Source organism: Phallusia mammillata, chromosome 7, assembly GCF_965637545.1.
Source record: "Phallusia mammillata chromosome 7, kaPhaMamm4.hap1.1, whole genome shotgun sequence".
In the NCBI taxonomy this organism is placed as follows: domain Eukaryota; kingdom Metazoa; phylum Chordata; class Ascidiacea; order Phlebobranchia; family Ascidiidae; genus Phallusia; species Phallusia mammillata.
The window spans coordinates 19,524,231-19,546,427 of NC_137258.1; the positions used below are offsets into that span (position 1 = coordinate 19,524,231).

General features: G+C 36.6%; 1 protein-coding gene across 1 annotated transcript; it reads left to right on the forward strand.

Annotated features, from left to right (window-relative positions):
• Positions 1-8,770: 8,770 nt before the first annotated feature.
• On the forward strand, positions 8,771-21,339 carry LOC145238895 (zonadhesin-like). The gene is made up of 21 exons (XM_080102174.1): positions 8,771-8,863; positions 9,361-9,678; positions 9,952-10,115; positions 10,191-10,298; positions 10,441-10,618; positions 11,356-11,449; positions 12,048-12,183; positions 12,358-12,487; positions 12,723-12,824; positions 13,333-13,412; positions 13,668-13,791; positions 14,060-14,170; positions 15,822-15,913; positions 16,230-16,356; positions 16,823-16,942; positions 17,137-17,240; positions 17,647-17,770; positions 18,148-18,261; positions 19,064-19,170; positions 19,899-20,010; positions 20,791-21,339. The coding sequence occupies exons 2-21, from the start codon at positions 9,645-9,647 to the stop codon at positions 20,919-20,921; spliced, it is 2,292 nt and encodes a 763-aa protein (XP_079958300.1). The 5' UTR covers positions 8,771-8,863; positions 9,361-9,644; the 3' UTR covers positions 20,922-21,339.
• Positions 21,340-22,197: the final 858 nt, after the last annotated feature.

Genomic DNA, 22,197 nt, shown 5'->3' on the forward strand with positions numbered 1-22,197 from the left:
CAAATGTAGAATATGGACTAACATTTTGATCCAGCCAAACAAATAGTTTCAATATTCCATTTTGACGGTCTAAATCGCTGCCGGCGCAGCCGAATTTCTTGCCTGAAGAAACTGTCTGCCTGTGTCAGTAATTTGACAACAAAATAGCAGAGGTACACTTCGGCTAATTAGTTGTTTTTCAAGATTTCAAACGAAGACAGTCTTAGTAAGCCTTAAATTGATTATAGAAGGTTAAAATAACATTACAAATTTCAAAAGAAGAACTTGCTCAATAGCTGCTTTCAGCAGTTACAGGCCTGGTAAATGTAATACCTGTCTAACATATTTCCTGCGAATAAAACTTAAAGATCGCCAGTCAATTAGAACCTGGATTAATAATATCTTTCAACCTTCAACCTTGGCCACACAATTCTGACTTTTTTCTTTCGAAATCTTGTACTGTTTTCACAAAGATAAGTGCTATTGTCAAATACAAAGCACATTGTTCTCGAATCAAACTGTTGAGATTTTCAGTTCGTTTTGGAAGAACTTAATATTTACATGTGTTTAAATGTCTTAGCTCTGAAACCAGGCTTGTGAAGGTTTGTTTTCCAGCAAATGCACTGAAACAATTAACCAAGCATTTGCGTTGCCAACCAACGATAGTACTTGAGGCAAGCTAATGCCAGTGGCCACAGCAATTTTTGCCCTGTCTTTCTGCTGTTTGCGCCATCTAACTACAAGATCATAGATTGGGGGCGTTTAGAAATGTATTACCTTTTTTTTTGCTTTCAAGGGACAAGAATGTAATTAAAAGTTACAAGAAGTTTAAAAGTTTACTGCTAGGCAGCAATACATTTCTATTCTTAGTTTATCAATTCAAAAACGAAAATTTATCGCGTATTTTAGCCAATTCATTATAAAACCGCGGTATGCCCTGAAACATAACTTTTCAAAACATAGATGGCAAAAAAGTCATTTAATCGCTGGATATTTTATATCCTTTTGTCTGTGAAATGTTCTCGTCAAACAAGCAACAAAGCCTTACTGACCACCGACTGTTTAAACATGGTCTGTGGACTGTGGTAGCCTACGTGCGCTGCTGATTCCGTCGCAAGTTTTGCAAGATTATACAATACCAACCTACGACGGGACCTTGATGATCAAAAAGGGCTGACCAGAGACTTTAAGGTCCCCTAATGTGCACCAGTAATATTTAGATGGGTCCTCATTTTGTCTCAAATTAATCCCCACACACTGTTAATACATTGTAAACCGAATTTTTGACTATTTCCAAGTAATAGACCAGGTGTGCACAACCTGCGGCCGTACGGCCGCATGCGGCCGAGTAGACGATTTTGTGCGGCCGTGAACATGTTTATTAAAATATATGCACTGGCGGCCGTGACGTAAAAACCTCTTTTGCTAAATATTTTGACTTTCAAACTGCATTAATTAGATTTTGTAAGACTAAAGAATATTACCAGCCTACTGACCCCTGTGCATCACACTTTATATACGCCTATTGTGTGCAAACAATGCAAATAAACAGTCACCTCTTGCGTCACAATATAGATTATGGCGACATAAATAGCTCAGACTGGTCGTCAGACTGTTTAGCTCAATCTGTGGATCAAGTTTTAAATTATCCGGGCTTTTTGAACGCCATTAAATGGTTTATGTATGTGGGACAAGCCCTATTTTCACATAATGAATTTGAAAACAAAAACAAGCAGGTAATTGGCGGCCGTTGGTGAAATAAGAATCTGCGATGCGGCCGTCTTAGCAAAAAGGTTGTGCACCCCTGTAATAGACAATGCAAACTAAGACTCTGAAAAAAAAATCCAATCACTGTCGTGGCAGATTCAGGCATCAACTACGTTGACCGCCTTCTGCTTAAATGTTTTGTCTTCGTTGCGCCACCTCGCGGCTAGATTAAGCTTGAGAAATTAGAACATTCAATCAAATTAAGATTCACATTTAGCCTACTGCTTCATTTGTCTAGGATTAAAAATGTTATCATAACTTCAAACTTGATTTTGTCCTTTTATTTTTGTTTCTGTGCCAAAATTTCAAATGCAAACTTGCCAGCAAGGCAGCGCAACTAAATGAGCACACTCAAAATGTCATTAATTTTCAGATCAAACAGTCACGAACTGTAGCCAATTGAAGTTGAGGAGACAAAAAATGTACACGCAGACAAAAAATGTAAGTGGTCAAATATCAGAAATGCACTATAATAACTCCCGGCAAACAGTATTGCTAGCAAAACATCTTTGCCTTTCTATTCTCTCCACGCTATGTATAGACTTGCAGTCCAAGGCGTTGAATAAAACTATTATTTTCGATGCTGAAGTCAGTTTCACTGAATGTTAGAGCCTGATATATACCATCAAATCGGTCTACAAAGTAAGAAACCGAGATTTAACTGGATTATGACAAGCGATTTTAGTTTTCTTCGCAACACAAGATTTCCAGTTCTCGTACCAATATATTTTGCCTTCCGACACGATATTGAGATAGCGAAGCTTATGAGGGTCCTTCGCCGTTTTTTTAATGCTAGAACAGCTTTGAGCAAAGTTACATGTGCTGTACGGTGCTCAAGGGCCTGAGAGCCAATTTCAAGTGCGCGGTCAAGGCTTACTTAATTGATAAAACCCTGAATACCTGTGTCGTGATGCGCTTTGTATAGATAACATTTGGTTCATTGGCACAATTTTCGAACTATTTGACCATAACCACCAATTTAACTTGGCCGAATTATACTTGGTCTTGCTTTATCCTACGCGTTTAAAGTATTTTCGCATTGAAATAGGCTCCAAAATCTTTGAAGTGTCTTAAAATCTTTAGTCATGTATTCAGATTTTCCCAAAATTGCCTTTTTTAATTAGGTTTGTAAAACAATATCCTATTTGTTTATTTGAAAGACCAAACCAAAAGTTTTTCAAATTAGTCAATCAACAACGCCTATATGGGCGTCATGTTATACCTAAAGTTTGACTTACAGGTTACAGGATGCCAACTCATAATGGGGGGAAAGACATGGAAACCCAGGGCTAGTTTCGAAGTATATTTGTAGACTTGTCCTAATATACTACCGTGTGTTGCGTAAATCAAGTGCAGACAATACGAACATTAGGATTGTTTTAGCATTGTATGGTAATTAAGCAGATGTGAAAAAAGGTTGGCAATTTGTCATCATTGTGGCGGCAATTGTTTTGAGCATAATATACAATGCATATACAGCATATGTATAAGCTAACGTGTTGCCATAGAATGTAAACGTAGTTGGTTGCTGGAACAGTAGTGGGTATAGCTTCGTATTACCTTTAAGCAAATAGGTTCTTTATGGTCGTTTTTGATCCAACTTGTTAATGCGCAGACTTGTAGGCTGAGTCAAGCCGGGCTTTTGGGTCGGGTTCGAATTTGGGTTCTGGCTTAAATTTATTTAAAACGGGCCTGGTTTGGAACTAGTGGCATTAATGGTGTCGCAATTTTACCAAACTTTTCAGCCAAATTCCGTTGTGTTTTAAAAACGTCGGATTCGGGTTCAGGCCTGCTTTTAACTCTGCGAAAGTATGCTATTCTGTTGTATGGAAAAATGGAGTTGAGTTAAGTTAAGTTTATTTCACTCGGTGAAAAATTCGTAATAGAAGAAAAGATAGACTTTGTGCGTCGTCGAGTTTTGGTGTTAAATCGAAATGAACACTCATACTTAAGCGATGTATTATGTTCTCTAATAAGTGTGTTCGGTTACTAAAGATTTTTGCAGTTTAGTTGAGTGTTTCATGAAACATGAAACTGTCTCATATTTTCATTATCTTTTCTGTTCTTCTTTATTCTTATGGAGCACTCGGTCAACAGCGTAAGTATTACAAATGTTATGTTATACGCTGTTAAAAAGCCACCAGTCTAAAGATACGATTTTATAACTTAAACACAACAAAACAACACTTTGGTTTTATGTTATGTTATAGCGTGTCCGCCTGGAGTTCCTATCGTGCAATGCTTTGAGGACCCTTGCAACGGAAAAACATGCGACTTATTTCCTGAGGCAGAGTGCAGACCAAACTACTGTGGAGGATGCAACGCCGAATTTTTCCTCAACGACATGGTTTTGACTTACGAGCAATGCAAAGGTCAGGGAGCTTGTAACTTTCCTGTTTAAACCGTAAGTTTTAAAATAGTGTTACAATTTGCACAAGTAGCATGAATAAATACCTTTTTGAAGACCTGTATATGTAGTACGATTGTTTTTATTTTCATAAACCTACTTTCGATTGTGCTGTGACATACTTTTAACTTGTTGCAAACGCAAACAACTGGTTGCAAACGTAAATTTTTCTGTGATGACAGTGTCAAGTTATAAGTTCTTGACTGTTTAACTTTCCCAACTTAATTTGTTAAGGAAAGATAAAGCACACATATTGATCCGTTTGCATATGATCATAAATGTCAATTGATAAAACGTGGTGATGTTGGGTTTTTAATTTTTTTTCGGCCATAGAGTATTCTACGAAGATTCGGTTTCCGCTAAATAATTTGTTGCGATATTCGCCTAAAACCAAATCTTTTTCGCACAAACTTTGAATCTCAAAACATGACTTAAATTTGTGCCTAAATGCGTTTTGGAACTGCAAAAATAACGCACACCGCTCGAGCTAGTAATGTTACTTGTCGCTTTGTCCACTCCTGGCCAAAGATTAGAGGCAACACTAATAGTTAAGATACAACTAACATTATAAATGTTAATGGACCAATATTGTTGCAGTATTACTACTGTTTCCCCTGCCAACCAAACCTTTGTAAAAAGCGGAGCATAAGACACGTGACGTCACAAACTTTTTTGAAACGCTGAATATTCGGATTCGGTCTGCACCTATTTAGGTCGATTCGGAGCATTATTGATAAAAACACGGAAAACAAAGATAATAGACAACATGCTTTCACAAAAGAGAAACAGACAGAAACATAATGTTATTCCACAACGAAACTGTACTGTAAATTTTGGGTTTATAAGGCCAGTTAAGGACACGTTAAAAAAAATTAAGACTTTATTTGCATATTTATGTTCACGGATATAAACCATGACGTCATACCATCAATGTTTCACAAAATATTCTTTGAAACACAAACTTCTAATATTATTGGTACTTACACGATTTTGTATCAAGTAGGAGTTATATTTTGTCTTTAGTGATGAAGGAAGATAATTTTCTGCCCAAACAATCCAATACTTCACTATTATGTCTAAATTCCGACCACAATTTTCTTAAAGCAAGCAGGAAAACGGCAACCAAAAACAAATACCTACTGCGTCACATAAAAAAAAACAAATACCTACTGCGTCAAGTAAAAACAAAGACTGCAGTCTACGCAACAATAAAAACAACTGTATCACAAAGATTGTCTAGAGATGTAGATAAACATTGTGTTCTATTTATAGTATGGCTCTAAAAAGGAAAACAAATTGTGTTCTATTTATAGTATGGCTCTAAAATCTTAATGATAGGCCTCGCCGACAATAGCCTAACGGCTAAATTTTATTACTGACGATATGTATAACCGATAGGTAACATTTAATCCAAAATATTAGATGTGCTCTGGAACTTAAGTATCAACTGCGTTCATAGATAACTTATATCTTTTTTAACTAGCTGATGCAAAAGTTTTTGCAACTGGCAGATGTTAGAAAAACTGTTCCATGGAAAAAACATAAATAACTTACTGTCAAAAACTCGATGTGCTCGGAAACTTGTTAGCCTTAACTCAGTGTTGGGATTGAAATTTTTTGTCAGCCGGTTCTAAACACAAAAGTCATATTTGTCAGCCGGTTCTGTTACAAAAAGTCATATTTCCATTGACAGTAACCAGTAATGCTAACCGGTTCGCTGATCTCATAAAATTTCGTGAGACGGTTCAAAAGAACCCGTGCGAACCGGCTTTATCCCACCACTGCCTAAACTATATGTTTGTTCTCCAGTCAAATGTCCATGTTGCTTGCTTCTCTGGTTCCTGATAATGCCCACATCTTCATTGGCATCTCCTCTTCGACGCCGCTTTTATTTCTCCGCCCCGCTCTTTTCCACCAAACTTTATTATTACATGCAACATTGAAAGGCTTTGTCCCCTACTAAGAGATGCCACCATAATAAGTCTCTATGATGTCACTTTAAGTTGCTCGAAGGACAAGTAATGATCATTTAAAGAATGAGTGTGTGTGTGTGTGTGTGTTTTGAAGTGTTGCAAACAAAACGGTAATTTTTTTCTGGAGTCGTTGCTATACCGGGGCTGGACACCGATCGACAAACCGTCATCTTTAAGTTGTTCTAATAATAACGAAACCGTCATGAGAGGAGGTAGGCTCCATCCGGATGGTAACAGCCCACTTGCTGCACTAGCCTACGCCTCGCTATGGGGGTTGTTCATCCACTAGGTGCCGCCACGTTCCTCCTATACCCAGTCAGAAAATATCTCGGAGTTATTCCCGGGCCAAACTAGGGATTTGGGTCACTGTTCGAATTAGCAGTGGTTTATCTTAGATTAACTCAGATGAGTGTTCTTACACATTTTTCTTATTTGAGGTTGTGAAGACGATGTTTTAACAAGTAAACAACATTTTAATTCATGTTATTGCAAACTATGTTAATCTTGTGGAAAACTGTTTCTATTATTAAATGTGATAACTCATGGGTAAATCGTGGAAGTGCCGATGATATTTTCGGAATCTTGTGTTATTGCCAAATCAATGACTTTACATCAAATTTACTGTTTAAATAAGTTTAAATTTGTATCTAGCCTACATAACTAATACCCTATACATAAAACGCGTGGGCATATAAATTATCAATAGAGCGGTTTTTACACTCGCTGTACATATTTTTTTCGTTGTTGAAACATACAATGCAAAAACTATGCGAAATATTTTAAAATTGTTGGCTGGTTTCGTCACTGTGAGTTCAGTTTTTGAAAGAGTTTGGCAACACAATTTAGGTTTTGGCGGGTGGCGCGTGTTTAGGTGGATTTAAGTTGTTTGAAGTCCGTTAGTGCATAAAATGAAACGAGCCATAAGGAAGCAGGTTTGTGGAATGTATAATGACATATGTAAAAGTCTTCTAGATGTAGGCCACGTTAACTGCTGGCAAGACTATATTTGCATTTTCCAACTTACTCTGTATATGTTACATCTTATTTGCCAGTAACTGCCGATTTCTATTGATTCCCGCATTTCCTCAGTACAACTTGTGTTGTAATCTATTGCGTTGTGTGACGTAATAATCGACTACCAGTTTTGTGTGATAACGCAGCGTGATTTAGTCCTTTTCGTTGCTGACTTCCGTGGAGCAAGATGCTGCGTCGGTTGTATTAGAAAAGTCGTTTATTGTCGTGTTGGTTTGTTGGTGAGTCACTTTGTATATATATGTGTTTAATGACTCCAAAATGTGAATTACTACAATAAATGCGAACTTAACTGCAATGACTTAAAGTGTCATTTCGCTTTGTAGTATTTGTACTGTACGTGTAGTTGGGTTCATTCATCCGACCATATATTTTTTCTTAGGATAACAAGAATATAGTCCATTGATTCGTAACATACATTTAGACCAGGGCTTCTCAAACTTTCTTCCTCTGCGACCCCATTTTTGAAAAGAAATTTCTACGCGACCCCTTGATAGGTATAGCTAGTATACGTAAATGATGTACAATAAACGACCATTAAAAATAAACGTCGCATTGCAAATCTAAAGTGGCTTTTTTGTGAACAACGAATGTATTCAGTAAAACGAATAACCAATTACAAAAAAATTGGTTTATAAAATTTATGAAGCGCGTTTAATGGGATGGATGCGCTTGATGATTTTTACATAAGTCATCCATTCGTGGCTTGATACAAGACAAAGCAGGACGAAGAACATCCTCAACATTATTTAAAGAGGATCGGTATTTGGCCTTAATAATCACCAATCTTGAGAATCCCGCTTCACACAAATATAGCAAAAACCTACTGGAACGTAAAATGTTAGGTAAAAATAATTCGTTGTGATGTCATAACTACTTTAACAATATCAATGGCATAGTGCAGATAGCCAAGCTATTAAGGACAAAGGCATAACAACAACTTAACGATGACAAAAACCGGTCCAGAAAACAATTTTGCACGCACGTATACCATTTATTGTGACAACGACATAATAACGCATAATCTTTCGCGACCCTAAAATTATATTCCGCGACCCCAATTGGGGTCGCGACCCACAGTTTGAGAAGCCCTGATTTAGACCACAAAAATGCACCCCAAACACCTGCGAAGCTTGCCGATATATGTTTTTTGCTATTGTCTCCAGCACAAACAACGCATCGTATGACCGGAAGGTGCTGCCACCTAGCGGAATGTTTGATTTTTTTTAAAAAAATTATTTTTTTTCCGGCTGAACCAAAGTATATATAAAACACAAGTAGTCCAACCCATTGTTACGCGATAGAGCTCCATGGACGCCATTTTGTGTCCAAATTAATACAGCAGGTATAGGGAAAAACACATAAATTGTCTGATTTTTACAAACTGGTGGGCTTTAACACGAAATTGATAGGCAAAATCAAATAAAACTTTTAGGTTCTAACATTTGAGCGTGATAACGCACGCTGAATGCAAATATTTTAAGTTTACATGAAAAATAAGTGGCAAAATTTACATGAAAAAGCCAATTTAGCTTTTAATATTACGGTGAAATGTTAGAACCCGAAATTTACATGCAATTTGGCGAATCAAATTCGCGTAGAAGATCTCCAGTTTAATATCAGACAAATTGTGTGTTATTTTTCTCTACCCACAGTATCATTTTGGACACGAAATGGCTACATAGGCTTTATTGCGTAACAATAGGTTGGACAAATTGTGTTTTATATAGACTTTGGGCTGAACAACCCCATTTCCGCATGTTCATATTATGCTCCGTTATGTCATGCTGCCCCCTGCAATGGCTATTTTTTTGGACATAACACATGTAAAGGCTGTGTACAAAATCTGGCCTGCCAAGATCTTTAATCCGATTTGCTAAGCTTTTATCATTAAAAGATTTCACAAGATTACTATTGACACAATAGCATTTTTAATGTTATGCACATCTGTACGCTTTTCAGTTAAAAAAATACAAATAGGGAAAAAACCCTAAACGGAAAAGTTTAATAATGTACTTTTTATATGGCCGCTTTCCGTATGTTTTCGATTTGGAACAACATAGTTATCAGAGTTTTTTATTCAAAGCTTGTATTTTAAAGGACATTCTCAAAACAAGACTGAAACGCTTCAAAATCCTGAAATATAATGTGTCCAAAACAGAAATATTTCGTTTTTTTTAAACCAGCATTATCTTTTGATAGGTGAAGATCCAATTGTTCATTTTCCTTGTCCTGAAGATGACCTTTGTATCAATGGAAAATGGACGAATTTCTTTAACAGAGACCATCCCCAATATGGCGAGGGTGATTTTGAAACAAGGGCATTGCTGGATGTAGAACACCCAGGAAAAATTTGCGAGCGACCTAGCAATATTGATGTTCGACTGGCCAATGGTGACCACTATAGTAAAGCAGGGCAAATTGTGCATCGAAGTTTGGTTGGTGGATTCAAGTGCATCAATGAGGATCAGACTGATAATGCTTGCATGGATTACAAAATTCGCTTTTGTTGTCCAACTGGTACTTTATTATTATTGTTTCGTAACTAAAGTTAGAATAATAATGGATTTTGACAACTGTTGTGATTTATCAAGTGCAGTTGAGCATATTTAACTAAAGCCTACACTTTGTGTGCACATCATCACAATTTTCCTTTCCAAAAGCTGTATATCTTGTCAGGATATTTGCTATCACTAAATGTTCCATAAACTTCTGTTTTTAAATTTGTTTCTATTTACTCATGTTTCTATTTACAAAACAAGATAACTTAATAACATTAATAAATTATTGCAGATCAAATACCTTTAGGACCGGAGTTGTTTTGTACTGCTTGGGGTAACCGGCATTACCAAACATTAGATGGTTTCCCTTATGACTTTTTAGGAAGCTGTACATATAATTATCTGTCAACTACTGGGTCAGCCTCTCAAACCAATCTGCATTCATTTGGTGTGTGGGTAAGCAGAATCCCACCTAAAAATGTATCCCATATTAAACAATCTTCATCACATTACGAATATTTTTCTGTACAGATTCAAAATGACCATCCATTCGCAAATATTGGTGTATTTTCTATGAGAAAAGTACATCTTAGATTTTCGGGCCAACTAATCACGCTAGACCATGGTCGACATGTTAAGGTGAATAGTGCTTTTGTGCTGTTTTGCTTGACATGTGGAAATTATATGCATTGTAGAAACATTTTTCCAACTCAAACTGGCAACAGTTGCAAGACCCAGCTCTTAAAAAGATATTACATACAATGTAGAAGTTTTTTTTAAGGTAAATGGAAAAATAATTGACCTAGGCACTGACTACGAGGACCCCTTTTATGGCTACCAAGTTCACGACAATGGAATGTTTTTGGAGTTTACTTCTGTGTTTGGGTTAAAAGTAATGTTTGATGGCAATCTGTACCTCCGAGTGGGAATTTCTGTTGATTATCAGGAGAATGTTAAAGGTAATTACAGCTGTACATAAACACCAAGTGCTTCCTAATTGAGGTGAGCCACCTAGAAGTAATAAAGTAGTTATGGGCCAATTCACCATTAATATGAGCTAATTTTAGTGATTTAGCCTGTTTTCTCTTTTTTAACACTGTTTTCTCAGATACACCATAAAATAGAAAAACCCTGAAAATGTATGAATGAAATCAATTTGAACAGTTTGTACTCCATAGAGGATATTTATTTATGCACAGTACCAATAACTTTGTTTGATGTCACAATACCAAACATTCTTATAGTTATCTCTTGAAATGTATTACAGTATTTACAACTTTGCATGTGTGAGGGACCCATGCGTTTCTGCTTGCAGAAACAACCAAGGTTATAAAAGGCTGTTCATGATATGAGACCCAATGTAAAATAAGTGTAGGAAATATATTAATGTTTTTAAATAGGTAATAGTGTATATGCAAGGGCAATATGTGCAAAGCCACCCTTCTATTTTATGCAGGATTCAATACTGTAAAGTTACATGCTGATGTTTTAAATTATATTATTTTTTGGACCGGATAAAAAGTCTCCTAAACCTAGATTTTTCTCTAATACTCCTTCTAAAACCATTTCCCTATGACTCCACAGTCCACATCCATAATCTAAACTTACTCCATTCTTGCTCGTCTGTTATCTAACTAATAGGACATGTGCATGCAATTGGAGTAAATGTTGGAAATGTACTACTTTGTTTTTTAAGGTCTCTGTGGAAACTTTAATTCCGATGTATTTGATGATTTTCGTCCATTTACAAACGACATAGAATTTGCTCATAGCCATGGTGTTTATGCTAAGTAAGTACTAAACGACTTTTCTTGTACTGTACATGAAAAATTATGCCTTTTGACCAAATGCAACTTAACCTATTTGGTTTTGTCTGTACTATAAACCCATTTAAACTTTAAAGAGTAAATTTAATCAGTTCATTTATACAGTTTTACTTGTACACTGCTTTTTATTTTTTGTAAATACCAAAGAAAAATGCTCTTTACTATTCATATATGTGTCATTAGTTGTAGACTGTCTTAAACCTCTTTAAACAACAACTCTGGTCAGAAGTAATCTAGGTGGAGACAGGTGGCTAGATTCTAGGGCCCCCAAGACTGGTCCCACCATCATTTCCCCCCAAGTCGTGTTATACTCAATGTGCACCACACTAACTTCCTTGTGAGCACCCGCTACGTAACGCCATATAATACGGTGTAGCTGCAGCGTGTTGTACCACTATCCACCAATTATGCCCGGCACTTTTTTGCGCTCCATAACGTTTTAACGTTGCGCAGCTGTTTCCGACTTGGTGATTGTTTTAGTGCAATTGAGTTACTATGTTGTCTTTCACCAAGCGAAATAAACTCAACTTAACTCTGTACTATAAACCTTTTTGTGATTCAGATGTGAGAAACCTGAACCTGCCCCAGTTTGTGATGGACTCATTTCAACATACTCTGTCCAAATGTGCTTTAATATGATCGGAGCTTCATGCTTTATTGGTTGTTTTGATTCTGGTTTTTCAACTCCCTTTGTAGCAGTAAGCCAGTTTTGATTTTATATTATTTATTTAAATTTTCTCACATATAAGTTTATGTGTGGAGTATCACCTAAATACACACGGTAAATTGCAAAACAATAAAAATATAGATAAATTGTGTATACAATTGCAAGTACTGCATACACTACGAGTACAACATGATTGTTGCTGTAGACATGCCAAAAGGACTACTGTGCTTTGAAAGGGAGTCAGTTTGCTCTTGACGCAACCTTAAAGGACATGCACATGCACTGTTCTGTAATTGGTGCAAATCCTTGTGATGACCCTTCAAGTGCTTGGGATGGTAAACAATTATTACCAATAGATATTGGATGCTTCTTTGCTAAAATAAATTAATTAAAAAAACTGTTCAAATCATTGTTGTCAAATGCTTTATTTGGTCATGGAATAATAATATCTAGCCTATAGTTTAAGAATCAGAATGAAAAAAGAAATCTATAAATAAACAAAATTAAAACTTTTTCTTACTTTTTCTTGACCACTAGACCAAGACCCTATAGTTTTGTCTATGTTTGCAGAGGTACTTTGTCAGCCAGACAAAGTTCTTAATCGATGTGGACCAGCTTGCCCAGCAACATGTGAAAACCCAGAACCTGAGGAGTGTGGGCCTTGTATTGCAGGTAAATATTACTTTTTACTCATACAAGGTTAAACTTACATCCCTGCTAAGTCCGCTCCCCTATAAGTTTGCATTCCAATTTTATATTCAACTTTCATATTTAAGTTCATTCAACATTTTTAGAATTTTATTGATTTAATAACATTTACAATGGTTCAATCTTGTCAATGAAAGTTCCCTATAAAACCATCAAGCCAGTAAATGTAAGCTGCAGACAGTGCACACTCTTTCGACCTATATGGATCAGTGCAGCTGGTGACAAGACAACTTTCCCTATCTTATGCAACAGTTTAAACACAAACACAAATTTTTGCTATTTGTGTCAGTGTTTTACAGAAAGTTTGTTTGGAACATCCATATTATTTATGTTCATGCCTGGTACTAGGCATGTAATATATGAGAAAGAAATCATATTATGATAGCAAATTGCAATACTTCGGCTATGATGACTTAAAATATAGTTTTATTTTTTAAAACTATTTTTGGTTTACCCTGTTTAAAATCAACAGCTTGCCAATGTACTGAAGGTTTGGTTTTGAACACCGACTCGAATACATGTATACCAAAGGAAGCATGTAAATGCACACCAGTAAGAACGTTTTATTTTTTTCTGTTTTGATTACAGCAACTATACATTTTGCAATCTACTACTGTTCCATTTGCAACAGTTTGTATCTGACAACAAGTACAGCAGTTAAAGTTGAGATTCAAATGTTAACAACAATAACTTTAATCGTCTAAAATACTAAAATGTCAAGCATATAGCTCTTAACCACTTTATTGGCCTGTATACCTAACCAATATATGGTGTCAAAGCAATAATGTGTATAAACTGATTATGCAGGATACAACTTTTCGGACAGAAGGTTGTGACTACATTTGCCTCTGTTCTTCAGTTGGAGTTGCTTCATGTGTTCCCTTTCCATGTTTCATAAATGAAGAGTGTATCAATCGGACTTGTCAACCCAGTATGACCATGAAGCCAGTATCATTTATAACAGCTATCATTATGGTTTAAGTTGATGAAAAAACATTAAGTCATTCATCTTCAAGATCAAATAAATTCTATTTGAATAAGATACCGATGAAATCAAGGATAAATGACTTAATGTTTTTCATAAACTTGAATCAATAAGCATATGGTTCATTATAGTCTTCATTCACCAAGCACTGAGCTAGGAGATTATAGATTTAAGTATATACAGTAATGGGTTTCAAATTTTGCTGAACTTTTAGGAGAGACCTGTCCCATTCCCAGTGGATCATTTATGACTGATTGCGCCTCCCCATGTCCAGCCACATGTCTTGACCCATATCCAGATCCTTGCCTTGAAGAATGCCAACCAGGTAAACAAAGTGGGACAATATGATTTAAACACATCATAGCCCTGTGCATATTGGTATTATATTTGCTTCAACATGATCATATGTGTTGGATATTTACTTTAGACGTGTTAAACAAATAAACTACTTTGGCAACTGTAAACTGAAAAGCATAAGTAAGCCTGCTAAGCAAAATTCATTATAGAAACCACTGCAACATCTTATTTTACTCAAAGTTCTATAAAACCGGCAAATTTATACCATTTTGATAGTGTTGAAAGTATTATGTGTTAAGGCTGTTGCGTTTGCCCTATAGCCTCAAATGTTGGCTTGTTACTTTGCCGAAATTGCATTAGGTATTAAATAAAACCTTTAATGTGCAAAATATGGACATATGTAAAACAAACCCCCATAGTGCATCCATTGCATAGGCCCAGTCTTTAACAAGAATACCTATTTAGCAACTTTACACCTTTGCATTGCTGTGGAAACATTGTGTAAAACTATGTGGTATTAAAGCATTGTATTTTTAATAGTTATGCAGTTGTTTTGTATTTGTAACAAATAGATTGTGAAGTTGTAACAAGTAAATCATTTGTAATATAGGTTTTAGGTGAGGTGCAATGGTCACATGGCATTTGTGTTTTAATGACAATCTTGGTTGTCTGTCTTGTGCATTAATTAACAACATGGATTGGTTGTGGTATTGTAATAGATAGCAAAGTTGCATATTAAACTCTTTAGGTTGGAGACAGTTAGGAAATTCTTTAAACCTAACGTATATAAGGTACAGTAAACTTCGGTTAAACCGACCCGGTTAATCCCAGTTTTCGCTGATTCTTAATGTTTTTCTAAACAACACGCTTCGGTTTATCCGGACCTAATCTGGGGGGAAAATGCACTTTCTTCATCTCCTAATACGGATTTTTTATGTTTAATTGCAAATTTGCACTTCAAACCATGTTCCAGTTACGTGGTGATTTATAACAAGTGCTTACTGACGCCATTTATACCGCGCGAAATACACTTAATGTAAACATGGGTTATAATCAGGGTTGCCAACGACACAGAGTCGAAAATAAGGACAACCGAAAAATTAAGTTTTCATAGGAAACGAAACAAACTTTTTCGAATAAATCTTTGCCTTTATACGAGCCATGACATATCACATGCCATATTTTTTGCCAGAAACAATTTGTTCCAGCGACTCTCCTTGTTCGTAGAAATTACTTGCTGCGTCTCACGACAGCTTACGTCTAGGTTCACTTCTACTTGTAGCAGGGATTTGACTTGTAAATGTTGAAAATAAGACAAAATAAGGACGTAAGTCAAAAGAAAGGTCATTTCTTAGAAATAAGGACCATATATTTTTCGAAGACATTGCCCTTTAAATTCAGGACAAATTTTAGAAATAAGGACGGTATGGCAACCCTGGTTATAATGTATCACTAAATTTAGACGTTGTTCATTGTATTAGGTCGTTACTGATCCCATTTAGGGTAATTTGAAAACAAACGACATCGGTTTATCCGGATTTTCGCCTAATACGGACAAATTTTGTGGCCCAATCCAATCGGATCCAGGTTAACCGAACTTTACTGTGTTTATAGAAAGTTTGGACCAAAAGCAATATTAAAAATTTATGCAACTTCAATAATTAATAAATTGTTGCTAGGGTGTGAGTGCCAAGACAGTGAAGTCGTAGAGAGTGATTTCTTTTGTACTTCAATGGAGTTTTGCTTTCGGTGCTCAGATCGTAAATACCAGGTTTGAATCCAGTGGCTAAATAAGCAGAGTTTTATAAAACCACTCCTTTTTCCTTTTTTCAAACTAATCCTAAAACAGAAATTACACTCATTTTACCAATCTTTTTGTCAGATGTCGAAAAAACGCAATATTAATTGAACTGACACGTTGTCATCAACTAAAATTGATTGATGTTGGTTTCATAAAATTAAAACCTTTTCGGTCGTACCTTTCGAAGACTTGAATTAGCGGTTAAAGAAATGAATAAGGCTCGAAATACACTGACTTGGCAAAGCGATTTTTTTATGGCTTGTGGTTCAAACCACTTTTGTTACAGGATGGTGTGATGTACTACAACTATGACTGCACTTCTGTTTGTTGGTGCAACAATGGCGTGCAAAACTGCCAAAGCACGTTTTGCGACACAACCACCGCCATCTGCTCCAACGGTCAATGTATACCGGGTATGTACGAGTAGTAAGGGCGAAAAATATGCTGGCATTGCCAAAAATATGCCACTTTTGCCAAGTTAATTCTTAAAAAGCGCACCCACTGTTAAAACTAGCCCAAAACGCACAAGCAAAATCTTCAAGTCCAAAATCAGTCCAGTTTACCTTTAATGAAAAAAACCCAGTGGTTATGAACCTTATACTGTTCGCGTACCACCTGGCGACACTTCATAAAGAATATCAAAGACATGGGTTTTGCCAAAAAACAGGGCTATCAGTTGGATCAGTTCAATTTTTAAATCAGGCAAATTAACAAAAAATGGTAGCCCCTACATCAATAAGGAATAAACACAACCCAAAACTTGATATCATAAAGGAGCTCAACCGGGCCACAAGAGCGCCACCCTGGCGATGGTAACTAATATTAGTTGGCCTACCAATGATTTTTTTAAATGACAATTTACATGCATTGTGTTTGTAGAGAATGGGTATTGTGGAGAAATTATTGGATCATTTTACTCTGACTGCGCTAATCCATGTCCGCCAACTTGCTCGAATTTAAACCCAACGGGCCCGGAATGCACCCAGCCCTGCATCGAAGGTTTGTTGTTTATTCCTCAACAAAAACTAAAAGATAATGTTTTCACGCTCTCAAAATGCTGCTTTAAGTAGATCTCCTATATGACTTCTTTTGGAAGACATTTCCTATTTTTTATTGAAATTTGACTTGTCGTTTTAAATCGTTACGTTCCTCAAAAAGCAATATTTCGTTGTTTACAGTCTCTGTCACTTTAGGGTGCCAATGCTTTCCTGGTTTTGTGTTGCAAGAGGACATTAACCAGTGTGTTGTACCAGAGGCATGTGGATGTTACGACGAAGTCAACGACTTTTATCTTCAGGTGCTATGGTATAATGTTGAACAACGGTAAATCCACAAAAACACCGCCCTTATGGTCCTAAACGGTTTAAGGATGTATTTGTCAATCAGGCAATACTTTATTGTATTAATGCGTTTGAGGATGTATTTGTCAATCAGTTTATACCCTGATCATTGGCAACAACATACAATACATTGTTTTAAACAAGAACAGTGGGGTTTTAAATGCAGGATGGAAGCCCCTTTTCCGTCGATCGTTTAAACAATAAACACAAAGGTGACTCAACAACTTCAAACACCATGTATTTTCGCAGTCACATTACAAACCAAACTAATTTATACAACCTAACCGAGGCGCCGTTTGTTTAAACAGCACGAAGAGCAGAACATTTTGAGCATTAAATATCAATCCATCTTTACTTTTGCAGTTTGGCCAGTATTTGCGCACATGCACTCGAGTGTGTGTTTGTCTCCCTGGTGGAATTCAGTGTTTTGATGGTTTAACTTGCGAGCCGTTCTTTGGTACATGTGATGGAAACGAATGCATTCCATGTGAGTGTATTGCTCATGAAAGTATAGTCTGGTTATTTGCAAGATCATGTCACAAACGTGCAAGCAAAAGTGTCGTGAGCGACCTAAAATCCCGAGTTTATCTCTTCACGAACAGGGCTATAGAGTCAGTGGATAACTTTTCAAGGTTGTGAGATTCAAGTCATAACTAAATGTGCAAAACAGCACAAAAGCTCAAAAAAGCTTTAAAGGGTGGCTTTTTTTAATGGGAGTGAAAGTAACCGGCTTTACAACCTTATACACCCTTAACAATTATTCGACTATTCATGCTAAAATGCTTTGCGGTTTATATGTGTTTTCAAGTACTCTGAACACCGTGCAGTTGTACTCCAATGATATACTCTTTATTTTCCATATAGACCCTCCGGAATGTGCACACATACCTAACTCGATTTACTTGGAATGTGGTCCGTCTTGCCCAGAAACGTGCATTCCAACCAATGAGACAATTTGCTCCGATGTGTGTGTGGAAGGTGTGTGAGTACTTTTGACTGAACCACAGGCTTGCGAATATTACTTGTGAAAGTCGAAAAATAAAATTATGAACACTGCCAATCAGTTCGGTTGGTGTTTTGGCAACTGTATTGTAAATTAAACAACGTTCCGATTTCATATTGGATTTTTTATTGCGAAAATACTATTAAAACAAAGGATTCTTTCTGCAAAATTTTAGCCCTCACGACTGGTCCCACCAACGTTCTTACCCCAGTCGTGTAATGGTCGCAGATCGCCAAACTCACTCTCCGGTGAGCTCCCGTCACATAACACTTCATGATACGGTATAGGTACAGGACGTTTAGTCATGATGAACAACCAAGTGTGCATCCACTAGTTTGCGCTCAAAACGTTTCAACGTTGCGCAGATATTTTCGGCTTGGTAATTGTTCAGTGCCATTGTGACGTTATAGGCTACGTCCCTTTACCAAGCGAAATAAATTTTGCTTAACCCAACAACGTTTATAAAGACTTTGTAGAAATACGTATTGTAGAAATACGTTTTGATTTAATCATAAACATAACTGCAAAGGAACTGGTGTATATAGAATACATCATGCAGCCTACACTGATGATGATAACAGAGATTGTTGAAACGTGTGTCTACATGATGTATATACCAGTTCCTTGGCAGTTATGTTTATGATTAAATTACTCGTCCGTGTATAGTGTACGTTTTGATTTCATTTATTTGCTAAGTAACGTGGTTGTACGTTTGTGTTTACAACAATACTGTAAAAACAAATTATTGACTATAAGACTACCTTGTTTTCACTGCAGGATGTCATTGTCCCCCGAATCTGATATTGAATGAAGCCATAAACGCGTGTGTTGTTCGTGACGGTGGATGCGAAGGCTGTCAAAATGAAGCCGGCGAACCAATCATGGTAAGCTATACAACCAAGATTGTTTATAAACTGTACAGTAACCCTCATTAATTTTGAAACCAGGCCCTTTTGGACCAACCAAAATATCCGAATTAGGCGAAGATCCGGATAAACCGAATCCTGTTTGACCGGGGTTTACTATTTTTCCTAATACTTCCTGTTTAAGCCATTGTCCATTACTGTCTAATGTGTATGTTTTCTTTATTGTAGGCTTATAATTAAATTTTGAAGGATTTTTTTCCTTCAAACAAGCAAATATATTTCAAAAACCCAAGTTAAGAAACGGCTTTACGGAAAACTTATGTTATAAACTTTGGAAAATAAGAGCTCTTAGCTTAGTTTCCCAAACCTTTGTTTAATTGTAGTTGCCTAAAACTTCAATTAAAATTTGGGAACCATTGCTTGAAATCGACTGCAAAAAAATCTTTTTTATATTTTTGTAAAGAAATCATTTCGTTCCCTGATCTTTCCTTTTTTAATGTAACAATCACTTACAAAGTATGTTATTCAGTGTAATAAAAGGGTTTCAGATATGTTTCTCACCGAGATCCGCAGACTTAATTAGTTTATGTCAAGGACCCGTTACCACAAAAGCGACTAAATCCTAAATAAAATGAGTTACTTATTGTCCAACTGTTCATAAACGGGTTGATTTGTAACTTAAAAAGACATATTTTTTTGAAAAACAACGTAGAAACCAATGGTCAAGTCGTGTTTTTCTTTTGCAGGAGAGTTTCGGATTTTTTCAGGAAAATTGTACAGAATTATGTTTTTGCCGCGCAGGAACGATAGTCTGCTTTGACTTTACCTGCGATTCCACTTGCGTGGACGAAGTTTGCAGTGAGTTTTGTGTAGCATAAGACAGTGCTCTTCAACCTTTTTTGGCTTGGTGAACCCTTAAAGTTGTTGTGACGAACTCATGTACCCTGTTTACTTAAAAAGGTTAACTGAGATAAAAGCGACATTAAAAATCATTATGCATATCATCATGTCAATCAAACCGAGCGGAGCTCGCAAAAATTGCTTGAATTGCTACCAATACTCCAAGCATATGTTCGCGAATTTTCTGTAAAACACAGGAGAAAAAGCTTAAACTCGATGTCCTATTATAACCCGACTGTAACGCAGACACTATCAAACTTGGACACGGGGATAAAACATTAAAAAGTTTACCTTGGCTCACATCATTTGAAACCTACATCTTTTTTCTAATATCCTAACAGTCAAATATTTAATGGTTCATTAAAAGTTTGTGATGCACCCTTGTATACCCCTTCGTACTGGTGCACCCCATGCATATTTTGGTGCACCGTGCACACCGGTTGAAGAGCACTGGCATAAGAGACCAGTGTTTTACGAAAGCAAGTTTTACAGCCCAATCATGAAGGAATATCTACAGACTGTTATGTTACTAAATTGGGCGTAGCCAGTGACGTGACTTGAGCTAAAAATTCGGAAACATGCATTTTAATTGTTTTGTGGATTTTGTTTCCATGAGTTTTTAGGAGTAAACTTACGGGAAAAAATCTTATATATCGTTTCCGGGTGTTACCATTTTTCGCTCTACATGCATTTTTTTGCAAAGAAACCATACCGCCGATAATAAAAAAATGTTTGCAGTACTTCCACCATCACCTGCGTCTGGTTCCGCCGGTATCCCAGTTGCTGACCCGATTCAACTTATCGCAGATAGAAAAGAAATTGGGTCCGCTGACTTCCAACGTCTTATTGCAAAGTTGTTGGGTGGTTAATTAACTCTATCCCGACCCAGTGGTAGTGTAGCGGCCATCATATTATAGTGTACAATGTTTACATTGACGTTTTCGTGTACAAACGCATTTCATAGAACGACGGGAAATGGATTTTAGCTCGTCACAATAAGTTTTCAAAGATATAACATTTTCCGTTCACTAGCTAAAATATATAGAGCAGTGGTTCCCAAACTTTTCTAAAAAAATTGTCTGGTGGACCCTTTGTAATTATTTTGATATTTCGCGGCCCTATATAAAAATCAAAGAATGCTATAGGAAAAATGCAAAACCATTGTTATAGTACACTAGTGCAGTCACGATTCTTTTTAATGTAACAACTTTCAAACTCAGTGGTTTTCAAACTTTTTGATTGTTTTTTCAGAACGGTCACCTTGCCATTATAGCGAGGACTCGCGGACCTTAAGCCTGAAGGTGTATTTTAGCAATACGAAAGTTGATTAGCAGAATTTTAGCTTATTAGGTATGGAAAATTACACATAACAACGTTCTAAAGACGGTTTGTGACATCACAGACAAGACAGAAAACATTACGATAGTGCGCAAATATTGCATTCTTGATAGTTGTTATGCAATAAAGGCTATAGTAATGGAGGCAGTGAATCTCTAATTGTACTTTGATTTAAACTAGAGATGTACCGAATATTCGGTTTGCCGAATTTATTCGGTCGAATCGGTCAATTTTGCAAAGATTCGGTTTCGGCCGAATAATTTTTTGCGATTCGACCGAAACCGAATCTTTTACGAACACAAATTTAAAGCGTTAAACGTGCCTTTTTTGCCTAGCAAGGTGCCACGCAATCTTTGAAAAGCCCAAACATAACGAAAATTAAGTCAATTTTTATCTTTTTCAACATATCGTTTTTCCACTGCAGTGAAAAAAATTAGTAGTTTATTGGCAGGTTGCCAATCATGCTTAAGGCAATTTTAAACCCCACAGGACTGAAATGAGAACAAAACACAACTATTCTGCACTATATGCCTGGTAGATAAACGTTGTTTCGTGTCAAACGCGCAGTGTACGACTTCGCGTGACGTCATAAATGATTCGGTTGATTCGGCCGAATTTATTCGGCAAAACCGCCGAATAATCGGTTTGGGCCGAACCGAAATTTAGCCGATTCGGTACATCACTAATTTAAACCTATTCAGTGACACAAATTGACGCCAAATAAGACCATAGAGGCACGTCAACCTTTTCGCGGACCCCGCAAAATTGCTTCACGGACCCCAGTTTGGGAACCGCTGATATAGAGCC